Genomic DNA, 16,822 nt, shown 5'->3' with positions numbered 1-16,822 from the left:
CTCAGAGGAAGCAAGATGTGACTGCCTTGCTAAAAGAGGTACCAGCCATGTAGCTAACACAGACAAGAATCGTGGGCTAATATAAGGTATAAGAGTTTATAAGAAGCCTAAGCTAATGGGTCAATCAGTTTATAACTAATGTAGAGCCCTGTGTGATTTCTTGGGACTAACCGGCTGGGGAACCTGGTGGGGCAGAAACCTCTGTTAACAGGAAGGCATTTAATCATTGTGGCTTGCTTTCAGTTTCAGAGGTTCAATCCATTATCATCACGGCAGGAAGCATGACAGCATGCAGGCAGACATGGTGCTGGCTATATCTTGATCAGAAGGCAACAGGAAATCAATTGAGACACTGGGTGGTATCTTGAGCATAGGAAACCTCAAAGCCCACTCCCACAGTGACACGCTTCCTCCAACAAGGCCATATCTATTCCAAAAAAGCCACACCTTCTAATAGTGCCACTCCCTATGAGTTTATGGGAGCCAATTACATTCAAACTATCACAACAACCACAAGAACGAGGACATTGCTTCTTGAGTCTACCATTATTTATCCAATATCTCAAATGGTGTCCAGCACTAAATAATCACTGCTAAATAGTGAAGGTCGAATAATGTATATTCTGGTTTTCCTTTGGTAAATATATACATAATATATACATCTTAAGTTTACATATTCTTTAATTGATTTCTGGATTTAAATTTTATTTGTCGAAATAGCATCTCACTATATAGCCTTGGTTGGTCTGGGATTCACTGTGTAGAGCAAACTCAAATTGTACTCATAGAGATTCACCTGCTTCTGCCTCACAAGTGCTGAGATTAAAGGTGTGTGCCAAATATGCCCAGCCTTCTTTATTTTAATGAAGTGCTTTTTCCTTTTATCTTTAAGATTATAATATAACATTTTTCCCTTCCCTATCTTCCTCTCAAACTCTACCATATACTTGTCCTTACAAATTCATGGCATCTTTTTCATTAGTTATTATTCTATACATATCTGCACATAGATATGCATTCCTAAATATGACATCTATATGATGTTACTTGTATGTAGGCTTTCAGGGCTAAACATTTAGTATTGGATAACCACTTGGTGTGCTTTTCCCTGGGGAAGACTATCCCACTCTCAGTATTTCCTAGTTTTCTGTAGTTCTTCGTGTAGGGCAGAGGCCTTATACAAAAGGAAGTACTTATTAAAAACATGTATTTATTTACATATTTTTAAGTGTATTGTTTTTCCTGCATGTATATATGTGCACTGTGTGCATGTCTGATCCTCTGCAACTGAAGGACTAATAGCTATAAATCAAATGTGCATGCTGGAAATCAAACTTGAGCTCTCCGTAAGAACAAGTGTTCTTTTTTTTCTTCAAAAAAAAGATTTATTTATTTATTATGTATACAACATTCTGCCTCCATGTATGCCTGCATGACAGAAGAGGGTACCAGAACTCATTAAAGATGGCTGTGAGCCACTGTGTGGTTTCTGGGAATTGAACTCAAGACCTCTGGAAGAGCAGCCAGTTCTCTTAACTACTGAGCCATCTTTCCAGCTCCAGCCTAGTTTTAAACTAAAAAGATCTAATCAAAACTATTTCATAAGATTACTTGGACAAGATAATGAATATCTGAAAGATCATCTTCAAGAATAGTTACCATAGAGCATGATTAATCCTACCAATTTTAAGTATTTTAACTTAATTATCCCCCAACTGTTTATTACCTGGAAAATCAAAAGCCTTTAACAACATAATTTAAAGGAAAATTTCTTAATTTAAGCTATTAAAAATTACATGAAAATTTCCTAGGCCCCCAATTTGATTTGTTTTAATTAGTGTTTATAAAGATCCTAGGTTAGCATTCTTACACTGAAAAAAAACCTGCTAAGCAGTGATTAGATTTCTATTTTATATAGCTTACCAAAGCTCTTTTGGACTTTGCACTTAAAACGTAGCAAGCTGCTAAGTCACAAGTTAAAAGGGGTAATATAGCACCAGCCAAAGGACCTGATCTCCAGGGAAATGAAGTCAATCAGAAAGTTTCTTAGTAAAATCTAAATATACATAAGTCAACTATAATTTCACTGAAAAAAAATCAAAGTAGTTGACTATATATAGCCCAGGATCCTTCTGATAACACCTCTGTCAGGCTGGGACGATAAGGCGATAGAAGTAAAGCATGCGATGAGACAGCACCATCAAGTTAACTGAGATATTCTTTAGTATCTTCTTATAGGGTGAAATGTTCTTTACTAAAACACAAAACTAAGTTCGAACTTTCCCAATATCATGTTGTTTCTCTAGTCTGTATGTATCACAGTATCAGAAACACACTTTAGTAAAAGGTATAATTCATGATTCAGTTTTTAGTCATCTATGTAGAAGTTATGCTCTACTTGTGCTGACTAATATAGTTGCTTACACTTTCCCTATTATAGGACTTGAACATTTTACTTTTGATACACATGCTCCCCACTCCAAGTTCACCCATAAAACCTATACTATTTTTCCCTCCCAAGAATATCAGTGCCCCCCAGTCCCTTCCTCTATATCTAACCTCTCTGTGGCTACAGTTTATAGCTTGGTTATCATTTATTTAAAGGTTAATATCCACATATAAGTGAATACATATCATATCTATCTTTCTGCATCTGGGCTACCTAACTTAGGATGACTAGACAGGAACAGGAGGAACAGGTTGGGAGGAAGAGGGAAAATGTGGTTGAGAGAAGGAACGCAGAGAGAGGCAGAATTGTGGGGCATTTGGTGGTATGGAAATCTAGTACAGTGGAGTAGTCCTAAAAATATATGAAGGTAATAATAATGAAGACTCGAAATAATGAGGGAGACAGAGTCCCAACTAGCCATCTCTTGGGGTCCCATGAAAATCCCCAAGCAATAAAGGCTACTGCTAAGACAACAGGTTGCTCTCTCAAACAGACAGCAAGGACTCTTTGTTGTGTTGAAGACAACATCTATGCAACTCACTAAATATGATGGAGAGGTCAATCCGGTACCTACATAGAACTTTTACCCCTACGTTCTAATGTCTTTGGTATGGGAAGGTACTCTTCAGGCTAGCAAAGGAAAAGCATAAAATCCAACCCATTCACAAAATCTTTGATCTATAATGCTGTCCTGCCTACTAAATAAGCTAGGGCAATGGTGGTACAAAGCTTGTCAGAGTAGCCAAACAATATCTGATTTGACTTAAGTCCCACTCTAGAAGATAGAAATCATACTTGACACTGCTTTGGGTGACCCAGAACCAGAGAGTAGATAGCCCAGAGACTTAGGGTAAAATCAAACACTAACTACTGGTCTCAAAAAGAAAAAGTAGTAATAAAATGACTCCTAATTATATACTGCCCTACTCATAGATCAGTGCCTTATTCGCCCAACATCGAAGAACCTCCCTCTTGCAGATGGGAATAAACACAGAGCCATACAATACCCTCAGCCATACATTATGCGGAGAGCCAGGACTCAAAACACACGGCTCTAAATGGGATGTCTCAATCACATCCCTCTACTCAGGACTCAGAGAACCCTGAAGAAGAGGAGGCAGAAAGAGTGCAAGAGCCAGAGGGGATGGAAGACACCAGGAGAACAGGTCCTCTAAATCAACTGAGCAAAGCTCATATGAACTCAGAGGCTGAAGCAGCAAGGACAGTGCCTATACCAGGTCCTCTGCACATATAGCTTTCAGTTTAGTATTTTTATGGGAACCTGAGTGTGTGAATGAGTGGGTCTCTGATTCTTGTGCCTTCTCTTGGGGTTCTTTTCCTTTCCTTGGTTTTGCTCTGTCAAAATGAAAAAATTACGGAGATGGAAAACAAATTTGGAGATGATGTGGGGCATTTGCAGCATGTTAAACATAAAGCGGTAGCACAAGAATTGTGTTGATGACACACTTCTGCATCTTGGTTGTGGTGGTTACACAGACACACACACAGAAAATACTGACATTCACACTGAACCAATGTTAACTAAAACCAAAACTCTTAGTTTTGATACTGTTCTATAATGAAGTTATAACCATCAGGGAAGCTGGCTGGAGGATACGCAGAACATCTTCATACTATATTTGTAGCTCCCTATGACTCCATACCAATTTTGAAATTAAGAAGGTAAAAAGGGAACACTATCCATTCTCATATTTATTTACTAAATACGTAATTTGCTATCTAATTTTAGTCATGGACAGTCTTTAATTACTGGTGTAAAGTAGATTCTCTAACCTATTTGTTATAATCTATAAATACCTTAGAATCAAGTAGCCTTGAAAACCTAAAAGTATAAAAAGCAATTGCTTCTATAAATAGAGACTAGAAGGTAGGGGATGAGGAATAGGAGGAAAGGCTCTTTTCATCATGTTTCTTTTGCTCTATAGATATTTAACCCATTTCTATGTGTTACTTTTAAAACATGTTTTATGGAAATATTAAGTAGAAAGTTATAAAATACAAGGAAGAATTATGATAGAACCTTTCTTAAGCATCAAGTTAAAGAAAGAGGAAAGAGTTTTAAACTCTCTTATACATTATTCTCATTTTCCTTTATAATCTCTCCTCCTGAGAAATGATAGCCTAAATTTTGTTTATCATTACTCTGTTTTCTTCCCAGTTTGATGTTTATATTTTCTTTTTCCTTTTTTTTCTGTTTGTTTGTTTCATGGAGACAGGGTCTCATATAGAACAAGATGACCTCAAATCCTCTATGTAAACAAAAATGATTTTGAATTTTTTATTCTTTTGCTTCCATATCTCTAGTGCTTGGATTATAGGCATGATCCATTGCTGTAGAATAATCCTTTTGCACACTGTGACAATATATTGCTCTCATTGGTTTAATAAAGAGGCAACTGGCCAAGAACTAGGCAGGAAGAGATTAGGCAGGAGGACCAGACTGAAAGAACACTGGGAAGGATGGCGGGGTCACCAGCCAGGCACAGAGGAAGCAAGAGATGAACATGCCGTGGTGAAAAAAAGGGATCACCACATGATAGGGCATAGGTAAGAAATATGAGTTAATTTAAGATGTAAGAGTTAGTTAAGCAACAAGCCTAAGCTATTGGCCAAGAATTTATAAATAATAAGTCTGTGTGGTTATTTGGTAGCTAGCTGGCAGGACAGAAAAGCCTGCCTACAAGCCATCATGCCCAATTTTATGGGGTAAAGGGATTGAATCAAGAGACTTCTTTGTGGTATACTTTTGAATTTAACATAATGGAATCACAGTGCATATATTTTTCTGTGTCTTGTACCTCCAATCATTACTCTGGGTTTGAAACGCATTTCGGTTTTGTATATAATTAATTCATTATTACTTCTGTAGAATGTTCCAAATAAATATAATATGTGTGTAATGTACATAAAAGAAGGTATATGTGTGTATACATATGCATATATGATATGTAGAGAATGTTCAAGATTGTACATACAAAATTATATAATACACATATATCAATACTTATTATATATGATGCATTTAATGTAAAAAATTTTCACGATATTTTTGTATTTAAAATGGTTACCTCTTAGGGGTTAGGATATAGCTCAGTGACTGAGCCTTTACCTAGAATGTGCTAAGATCCATGTTTGATCTCCAGTACGACAAAAAAAATAACAAAGCAAAAAAGGCTACCAATGACATATTGTCACAACAGAAAATCTCTTTGCTTAGAAATAAGACCAGTATTAATTTTTTATTTATACACTATTAATACTGTCAAAATATGTGCCCATAGGAAACATAGAAGTATTTTCGTTATTCTGTATTTTTTTCTTTTTTTAAAATACTAGGGTCTGATCCTAAGGTCTTGTACATACTAGGTAAGTACTTTACGCACTTAGATCTATATAGTGTTCTTTCATTTATAAAATTATAAATAAAATAAAAATAATGAATATTTAAAAAATTATATATAACTGTGCGTATAGCACAATATTTACATAAGTTTTCATATATTATATAAATAATTGGTAAATCAAAGTATAATAACAATGTTCTTGAACAAAAAATAACTTTAAAAAAACAGTGGCAAGGAGATGACAAATACCAAAATCTTTGAAAAAACACAACTAACCTTGACTGATGAAAGTCCAACTTTTTCTGGAGACCTGTTCAGAAACAAAAAGATGGTATTAGAGTGAAGAAACAAGAAAGACTTCTACATACTAAAAAAGACAAACTTGTATTTAAAAATTAGGTATATATTTTGTTACTGGAAAATCTTATTTTTGTATAACAAAATATGGAAAACAAAAGGGCAGGGAAGAAAGTTAAAGCAGATATTAATAAGTTTACCACCACCTGTCTTCATAATACATATACTATAGGGAGCTTTGTACGTAAGAAACTGTACAACTCCACAATAAAATTCCTCAAAATGATTTTTCTAAATGTGAAATTGTGGGTCGAAAGTATAAAAATTTCAAATTTTTAGGAAGCTTCCAGACTGCCATCCAGAATAATCACACCAATTTACGCTCTCACTACTTTAAGAATGCCAGTTTAATACCATCACTGAAGATGAGTGCCATTTACAGTATTTGCCAATCTGATGAACAAATGTACAAATCTGTCTTATGTTACACTTTTTTGATTGCTAACATGGTTGAAAATTTTTATGTGTATTATACATACTGATTTTGGAAAGAGAAATCATTTTTGTTTTTGACTTCAGTTTTTCTACTGGAGCAAATCTCTACTCACACCTGGGGTAAAGTCAAATAATACAAGTTTAATAAAATAAAAGCATGTAGTGATAAAAAACATTTGAGATAAAATAACCCCTAATGATATTCTGCCATTCTCATAGATCAGTGCCTTGTTCAGTTACCATCAGAGAAGCTTCCTCCTGCAACAGATGGGAACAAATATAGACACTCACACTTAGACATTACACAGAGAGAGACTTTGGAACACTCAGCCCTAAATGGGTTGTCTCCATCAAATCCTTCCACTGAGGGTTCAGTGAACCCCACAAAGGAGGAGGTAGAAAGATCAGAGAAGTAAAGCAGCCAGCCATTAAAGTTCTTACCTCTATAAAATCTTCAGACTAAAGAGGGGGTGAGCTCCTATCTCCTTCTGCCTTATATTCCTCTCTCCACCCAGCCATATCACATCCTGTCTCCACCTGTCTAGTGCTGGGATTAAAAGAGTCAACTAAGTGCTGGGATCAAAGGTGTGAGCTAGCGCTTCTCTCTCTCTCTCTCTCTCTCTGAATCAAAGGTGTGAGCTCTGTTTCTCTCTGTCTCTCTCTCTGGTTTTGCGAGACAGGATTTTTCTGTGTAACAGTCCTGACTGTCCTGGAACTAGCTCTTGTAGATCCACCTGACTCTGCCTCCCCAGTGCTGGGATTAAAGGCATGCACCACCACTGCTTTTAGACTGGTTAAATCTCCTGTAACTCAGTGTGGCCTTGAACTCCTGATTTTACTACTTCTACTTCCCAAGTGGTGGGATTAAAGGCATATGCCACCACTGCCTGGTCTCTACGATTAACTAGTAGCAAGCACCACCATCTGATCTTCAGGCAAGCTATATTTGCTAGAGCACAAACAAAATATCACCACAAAGAAAGGAGGGGTAGAACTTGGAGGAATAGAGGGGGAAACCATAATCAGGATATATTATGTAAGAAAAAAAATCTATTTTCAATAAAAGAAAAAATAACAATGAATTAATAAAATAGTCTACCCTTAAACATAGACTACTCTAGATACAATAATTTCAAAATTTAAGATATAGTTCCAAAATATAAGATATAATAATTCCAAAAAATAAGATATAATATAATAATTTCAAAATATAAGATACAGTAATTTTAAAAGTAATTTCTTACCAATTCTTTTTACTGATTCTTTCCTCACCTTTTTCCTTTTTCTAAATAAGAATACTGGCTTCAAAGCATAATCAAGAGAACACATTTATAGCCAATTATTATACCTCAGGGCTACATAGCAACAGTAAACAGTTAATATGCCAATCCTGAGGATTTTGAAAAATAAAATGCAATTATCACAGATGATATAACTTTGGGCTGAATGGCAGCTTCAAACCAAAACCATTTAATCACAGTGTTTTTGCAGAGATAGAAAAACATTTTAAGAGTCTGGGTGACTTTTCCTCAAGTCATATTTATAATAAGAACCAAACTACCATATTCTCTATATGCCATATTTAGTATGATGTTGTTATAGGAATCTTCAAGATCTACTTAACATTTTGCGGGAAAGAAAATTACTTTCAAAGAACACTCAATCCCTTCACTGAACAAACATTTCTGGAATACCACTATGTCCTGAGACTAGAGATTAGAAGATGAAATAGACAACTGTAGTTGGTTTTCCTAAGGTTACTAAAAAAACCACAAAATTAACTGTCATAAGCAGTGCCCATTTAACCATCAGTAGTTTTAGTCAATATAAATTTGGGTTAACACAGGACAATTTCCAGAAATGAAAACAGGTTTTGTTTTGTTAAGACAGAGACTTGATACACATTCCAAACTCAAGATTTTCCTGCCTCAGTTTCCTGAGTACTGGGATTACTGGGATTATATGCTTGGCATGTTGACATTTGGTCCTCTAGTAAAATTTATTTTGCTATGTAATAAAATCCTACATATGGAAAGCTTGTTAGAACTAAGGTTATTCTAATTTCAAAGAAAGAAAGAAATATCAATTCTATATAAAAGGATGTTTAAAACAAACAAGTCAATCCAAACAAAAATAAAGACCTTAAAGAGCTCAAATTTCCATGAACCTCAAATTCTGAAGGGCAATGCGAGGAGGTGCAGATTTGCAATAGAGATCTAAAAGTAAGAGCTAAATTCTTTAAAAACAAAATAAAACAGAAACAAATATACTAAAACCCATACGAAGTAGAGAAAGGAGGAAATTTTGTTCATCTCAGGATCCTTACACCTGTAGAAATTTGGCCAGGTTAACTGCCTGCATCCCCTAGAAAGGAAGATATAGTTAGCTCTTGTATGCAATAGGTTTCTGGCTGTTGATTTGATGTCTAAGTTATTGGCCAGTTGTTGACATTAATGGAGATATTCCAGATTATGCTGAGTAACTAACTACTTCCTTTTGAAAGACAAGGGGCATAGTATAATAGTCTTTTAAGCTTGAACACTGTTTGATGATATCCCATGTGTTGATCAAACCACTTAATGATTCAGTTTCTTAATGGTGCTGTTTGGTCCTCTGCAAAAGGGGATAAAAATATCTCCCTTGGACTGATAGGAGGATTCAGTCAGAGTGCATGAAGACATACACAATGCATGGTAGTTTTTTTTTAGCAACTTTGAATTACTCCACAGTTATCCATGGTACTTTGGCAGCTATCAGTAGTGAGGAGCCAAAAACTAACTTCTGGGCACAAAAATGGTACTCTACAGCCTATAACACACCAGTTCATTTAAAAAGAGTAAAAAAGCCAGAGTATACTGAGTTGGAGATTCAAATGAAATATTATCAATAGGTGATACTATTAAATGAAAAACCTAGTAACCAAAAACACTCACATTTGAAGGATATTTTAAGTATAAAGTTGTTAAGAGTTTGGTGTGTAGCAAAATATTTCAAACTATCATGCTTGCTTCTAATGTTTTAAGCTTAAAACTTTTTTTTTAAATCACGGCAGTATTTAAGGCTAGAATTCTTTTGTTATGCATTTCTGATCTATTTATAGAACTTCAGTGCCTAGTAAAAAGTGCCTTGTAAATGACCTTTGTCATGTGCCAAGATGAGGAAAAAAACAATTTATTTCAGCATAAAAAGCAGCAAACGGGACTGCAGAGATTGCTCAATGATTAAGAGTGACTGCTGCTCTTGTAGAAGACTGTTTAGGTCTCAGCACCCAGAGGCCACAGCTACCTGTAACTCAAGCTTCATGGAACCCAATATACTTTTCTGGCTGCTGTCACTCACATACATATGACATACACTGACACAAACATAAACAATACACAAACAACAAACAAACAAATAAATAATAGTAAACATTATGGTGTATATACACTCCAATTTTTCTAATAGGAGCTATATAAATAATAAAACAATGGTCATCATTTATCACATATGTACCAAAACAATACTAACATACTTGAACTTTTTCAGTCCTCAAAACTCTCCTACTAATTATATTATTTTTACAGAACAAAAATCTAACTTGGATCAGACTCAGTCATTAAAATTTTATCTTTAAAATGAAGGGGCTGGAATGTGACCTTAGGCAGCCTGACTCAAGGCTTTCAACCACTTTGCAATATTGCCTCCTTTCTGGGCAAGGTCTTAAAACACTGCAAAAGTTGAAGATTCAAAGGTTTCATTTCTCTGGAGATTTTACATATGAATCTTTATTTCATTCCCAGGCTATGGCATGTCAATTACACATTCATTGTAGCTATTAAGGGCCAGCCAGAATTCAAAGCCTTAAACAAGTTTAGTCCAACTCAAGAAACAGTATTAATTGCCTTCACTTTGCTGCTCATGCATAGCACCAGCTACTGTTGTTTCCTAACCATTGTCTTTCAATGTTTTTAGAACATAAAATCTCAAAAGTACCTTGTATATAAATACATGAGCAAGCCTTGCAATTTCAGTATCTGTCACTTAGAAATAACTCTTTAGATAAAAGATGTGTAATTCCCCCTTAATTAGCATGCTCAAATATAATACTTTAATATAATAATGCCATCTTGGAGGTGATAGAATACAGGGAATTTATTTGCTTTTATTTCAAAGAGCCTAGGTGTGGAACAAGTGTGTTTTATAGCTGTGTTTCTTCCTCACCTTAAGTGGTCACTTCTTACAGCTGCCCATGTTCATTTACTTAAAAGCTTTCTTGCCCTTCCAATTTTGCTTCTTATCTATGCTGAACAGAGAAGCCAGGTTTCTTAAAACTGTAATTGCAAGGTCAAAGAAGAACGGGGATTTAGGGGCGCTGCCAAAGAGACGTTATGATTTTATTTTGCACTTTGTGGTACTTTTTCAATTGTTCAAGGGTTTTTAAAAGGCTTATTTCTTATGTTCAGCTCTATCTGAGAGCTGTCATTAGTGAAGTAGTAGCTGCCAGATAAATGTGCTACTTAATAATCTTCAGTATCCTGGGACTACTCAGCCCTTCTATGAATCTCAGTCTCTGATTTCAAAGTGAAGATACAATACTATTTCAGAGTGGGCATAGGCCTACAAAAACAACTACTGAAGTCAGTCTTATGGATTTGAGGGAAAAATAGAGGACTATGTCAAAAAAAAATGTTATTTTCATTCTTCCACCATCAACTAGCTGGAAGATCTTAAGCAAGGATCTGTAGAGTTTCTGTGATTTTAGGAACCTTTTTTTTTAAATATTATAAAAGCCCAAACTTTATTTTTCTTATTTAGTCCCAGAAAGACATCATAATAAAAATACTGTCAATTATCAAAACTTATCTTTATAATTTCACCAGGTTAGCCTTAGTCATTCCACCATAATAGCCAGGACAAATTAGAAGCTCAATATCCCTGGATAGCCACGTGCTCTAAATCCTAGGTCAGCGGTACAACCTGCACCCCCCCCACATCCCAGCCCTAGTAGCAGGCAAGTCTCCTGTGGGCTGGCAGTTCCACCACCATCCCCACCTGCAGAGGGCCCTCTAGAGGCACAGCCTGCACCAACTGAAGGAAGAGGCAGCTCCATCACCATGCCTGGTTGCATCAGAGGGCCCTGGAGACACAGCCCCCACTTGTGCCTACTGGAGTACAACCTGCATTAGAAGGCACAGAGTCACACCTCCAACCTGTGCCAACTAGAGGAAGAGTGGTGGCACACAGCCACGGAGGCACAGCTCCTACCTGCACAGACTGGAGGAGGAGCACTAACAGCCAGTCAGCATTAAAGACTACCACAGTCAGGCACTCCACCACCAACCCCAGTGGCATCAGAGGTCACCCAGACAGAGGCACAGGCTCCACCTGCACCGATTGGAGGAAAAGAGCCCCCGAGGCACAGATAATACCTGCACCAATTGGAAGAAGAATCAATGAATGTACCTATAATTATCCCAAACCCAGACAGGTAGAAGGCAGTGCAAGAACACATTCAACAACATAAAGAGCAATATCGCATCACCAGAACCTAGTGGCTCTAAAGCAGTAAGACCTGAACTTCCCAACACAGACAAAACAGAGAAAAAAACTGACCTTAAAAATAGCTTTATGAAGATTATAGAGGCCCTTAAAGAGGAAATGAAAATTTCCCTTAAAGAAATGGAGGGAAAAAACACAAAAAATTGTAAGAAATCAATAAATCCAGGAAATAAGCCAGAAAAGCCAAGAAAAAAGAATCAAACAGGTGAAAGAAACAGTATAAGACATGAAAATTGAAATAGAGGCAATAAAAAAACACAAATTGAGGGGATTCTGGAAATAGAAAATCTGGGTAAACTAATAGAATGCAAGCATAACCAACAGAATATAAGAGATGGAAGAGAGAATCTCAGGCATTGAAGACACAATAGAAAAGTTAGATTCATCGGACAAAGAAAATATTAAGTCTAACAAATTCTTAAGACAAAACATCCAGGAAATCTGGGACACCATGAAAAGACCAAAGCTAAGAATAATAGGGATAGAAGAAGGAGAACTCTAGGTCAAAGGCACAGAACACAGAAGAAAACTTTTTCAACCTAAAGAAGGGGATGCTTATAAAGGTACAAGAAAATTACAGAACACCAAATAGTCTGGACCAAAAAAAGTTCCTCTGCAACATAATAACCAAAACACTAAATATGCAGAAAAAGAAAGAATATGAAGAGCTGCAAAAGAAAAATGCCATCTAACATATAAAGGCAGACCTATCAGAATTACACCCGACTTTTCAATGAAAACTATAAAGGCCAGAAGGTCCTGAGTAAATATTTTGCAAACACTAAGAGACCACTGATGCCAGACCAAACTACTATACCCAGCAAAGCTTTCAAACACCAAAGATGGAAAAAAAGACATTCTGTGACAAAACCAGACTTAAACAATACGTATTCACAAACCCAGCCCTACAGAAAGTACTAGAAGGAAAATCCCAACCCAAGGAAGCTAACTGCACCCACAAAAACACAGGCAACAAATAATACTCCACCAGCAAAATCCAAAGAAGGGAAATGCAAACACACTACTATTACCACCAACAAAACCAGAAAATAACAGAAATTAACAATCACTGGTCATTAATATCCCTTAATATTCATGGACTCAGCTCACCTATAAAAAGACATAGGCTAATAGGATGGATATGAAAACAGGACCCATCCTTCAACTTCAAAGACAGACATTACCTCAGTGTAAAATGGACCTAAGAAACAAGCTGGTGTAGCTATCCTAATATCTAACAAAATAGACTTCAAACTAAAATCAATAAAAAGAGATGGAGAAGGACATTTCATATTTATCACAGAAAATATCCATCAAGATGAAATCTCAATTCTGAAGGATACCCACATTTCTAAAAGAAACCTTACTATAAAGTAAAGCACACATTAAACCCCACAAACTAATAGTGGGAAACTAACACCCCACTCTCACCAATGGACAGGCCTGCCAGACAGAAACTTAACAGAGAAATAAGGGAACTAACAGATGTTATGATTCAAATGGACTTAAGAAATATCTATAGAACATTCTACCCAAACAAAAAACTTGACTAAAAAAGATACGCTTTTTTTCTCAGCACTTCATGGAACTTTCTATGTTGCTTAATGGCAACATAGACCCACTGTGTGCCTAAAAATGGGGCAAAGTACATGGTTCTCAGAGACAGCAAACAGCTCCACCATGCTGAACTGGGCAGAGCAAGTGAGCAGGGCCTTGTTTGCCCTAGCAACACTGCCAATTAGGTTTTTAAAAAGCACTTAACATTTTAAGAAGCAGTCCTGGTCAGAAAAGCATTAGAGATATGCAATAAAGACAAATTCAGATAAAAAAGACCTCTAAATGGGTCATAATGTTGGATAGTAGGCTTGGGAGGGAGAAGGAAAAGAATATAGAAAGCTATAAAAAGAAGCAAATGGTTTTTAAAAACTAAAACAAAGTCTAAAGAGACAGAGTAAACTTGTAGAAAAAAAGTAATAGGAATAAAGAAAGATAAACCATGTAAAAGTGGAATATACACAGAGAGTCTGGATTGATTATGTATATTATTGTGCTTTTTAAAAATTTTTTGACAGCAGTGAGACATTTGATTCTGGGGACTGCTAAGCTAAACCGACATATATGTTTTAAAGGTTCCTTTTCTTCAAAATTTGGGTCTAAGGATATGTTGCTTTAGAAAAGAAGTTCTTCTTTTGTTTCCACAGAGGATTATAACCTGTGGACTCCTTCCAGACTAATGTGGTTTGATGGACAAAGACCACCCAAAAGGTCGTCGTAAACACCCCCAAAAGTTAGTTCACCCAACAAAGAGCAGGAAGCAGTTTAGAGAGAACTACGCCCAAATTCCCAAATATTGTCTATGTCTGTTTACATTTAAAAGAGGTATGCTATAGAGATGTATACTTTGCATTTGTATGGACCTTGCTTTACTGATACAAATTTAAGGTCAATTTTGTTACATATATATTTCTGTCTTGATTAAGGTATGGGTTTGTACAGCTCATTTAAAAGAGTAATGTATAATTAAGAAATATAGGTTAATAGATAATCATCTAAAATAGTCAAGCTTGTATTCATGTTAGTCAGGTTTTCTAAATATATAGAGATATATTTCAGTTAGATAGGTATTATTCAAATCTTTCAGAGACTTTCAGAATAAGGCATTTAAAATGTTTTAAGAATAGGATTTATGACAAAGATACACATCTGCTCCTGGCAGCACCAATCTACTTCAAGAGGAAGATGGGCATCAAAGAGGCTCCTCATGGAGTTTGTTAGCCATTTGGGCAAGAAACTGCTCTTGCCTGAACTGCTTGATGCTATGCTGTATGAACTTGACATACAGGACCCACAGAGAAATAACTACTGTGAGACAGTTCTTCTAGGTTCCTGCTTCATGAAAGACTCTGCCAGACATTCTGCAGGACACAGAAGAAAGCAACTGATAGACTTTGCCATTACAAGTCAGAACAGATTTTCAAACTTCCTGCTTCATGGAAAAGTCTGCTGGATACTATGGGCCTGTAGGCTGAAGATGGGTGCCCCAACAATACAGAAGAACTTTGGGTGACTGTCTAGGCAGCGAGATGTCTGTCAATTCTAGAGTTTTGGAAGTTGATTACAAGGTACTTCCTGTTTACTTAGGAAATATTACATCCTTCTGGAATCTTTGATGGAGTTAAAGAATCTATCTGTCTGTCTGTCTGTCTGTCTGTCTGTCTGTCTATCTATCTATCTATCTATCTATCTAGATATAGTTTTCCTTAGTTATGATGAAAGATAAAGTCGATACAAATATTCTAACTATAATTCTTGTTTGATAACTGTTTTGCTATATATAATTTTACTATGTTAAAGTTAAAACCTTCCTTTTTATTTAAACAGAAAAGGGGAAATGGTGTGGGAGGTCCCCCTGTATCTGTGTTGCTTTTATTGGTTAATGAATAAAGAAACTGCCTTGGCCTGTGATATGGCAAAAGAGTAGAGCTATGGGGGGGTACAGGTGGGGGGTGGGGATGACTAAACTGAATGCTGGGAGAAAGAAGGCAGAGTTGGGAGAAGTCATGTAGCCCTGACAGAGACAGACGCTGGAACTTTACCTGGTAAGCCACAGCCTAGTGGTGATACACAGATTAAGGGAGATGGGTTAGTTTAGGATACTTTTAAGCTATTGGCCAAACAATAATGCAAATAATATGGTTTCTGTGTGACTATTTCAGAAGTCTGGGTGGCCAGGAAGCAAACAAGCGGCCTCTTACAATACAGGTGGGACAGATAATTCTGTCAGCAACCCAAAGGATGCATATTCATACCACAAGGACATTTGTTCAACTATGTTCATAACAGCATTATTCATAATAACCAGAACCTGGAAACAACCCAGATGCCCCTCACCCAAAGAATGGATAAAGAAAATGTGGTACATTTACACAATAGAGTATTATTCAGTGGTTAAAAAAAAAGACATCTTGAAATTTGCAGGCAAATGGATGCAACTAGAAAAAAAGCCATCCTGAATGAGGTAACCCAGATCCAGAAAGACAAACACAGTATGTTCTCACTCATAAGTGGATATTAAATGTAAAGAAAAGGATAATCAGGCTACAACCCACAAACCCTGAGAAGTTAGATAACAAAGAGGATCCAATAGAGACATGCATAGATGCCCCTGGGAAGGGAAAACAGATAAGATCTGAGTAAATTTGGAGGGGGGGGTGAAAAGAAGAAGAACAAGAGAGATGATCTCCTGGGTGATCTGGGAGAGGTAGAAGGGAGGGGTGGGGAATGGGAACATGAGGTGTGGGGATGGTTGAGTTGGGGAAGGACAGAAGAGGGAGAGCAAGGAAAGAGATATCTTGATAGAGGGAGCATTTATGGGGTTAGGGAGAAATATAGTGCTAGGGAAAATCCCAGGAATCCACAAGGATGACCCCAGCTAAGACTCCCAGCACCAGTGAAGAGAGCATATGAACTGGCCTTCCCCTGTAATCAGATTGGTGACTACCCTAATTGTCATCACAGAACCTTCATCCAGTAACTGATGGAAGCAGATGCAGAGATCCACAGCTAAGCACTGGGTTAAGATCCTGGAGTCCAGTTGAAGAGAAGGAGGAGAAATTATATGAACAAAGGGGTCAAGATCATGATGGGGAACCCATAGAGACAGCTGACCTGAGCT

At 36.7% G+C, this 16,822-nt stretch overlaps 1 protein-coding gene across 3 annotated transcripts in view; it reads right to left on the bottom strand.

Annotated features, from left to right (window-relative positions):
- Window positions 1-16,822, bottom strand: part of Wdr44 (WD repeat domain 44) — a 112,052-nt gene that overhangs the window by 58,826 nt on the left and 36,404 nt on the right. For all 3 annotated transcript variants that reach the window (XM_048450381.3, XM_048450380.3, XM_048450379.3), the window contains one exon: window positions 6,091-6,124. In XM_048450381.3, coding sequence (XP_048306338.2) covers window positions 6,091-6,124 — 34 coding nt within the window. The remainder of the gene's footprint in view (window positions 1-6,090; window positions 6,125-16,822) is intronic.

Source organism: Myodes glareolus, chromosome X, assembly GCF_982192425.1.
Source record: "Myodes glareolus chromosome X, mMyoGla1.1, whole genome shotgun sequence".
NCBI classification, from domain to species: domain Eukaryota; kingdom Metazoa; phylum Chordata; class Mammalia; order Rodentia; family Cricetidae; genus Myodes; species Myodes glareolus.
Note: the sequence above shows the minus strand (reverse complement) of the source record. Positions and strands in the feature narration are given on the sequence as shown.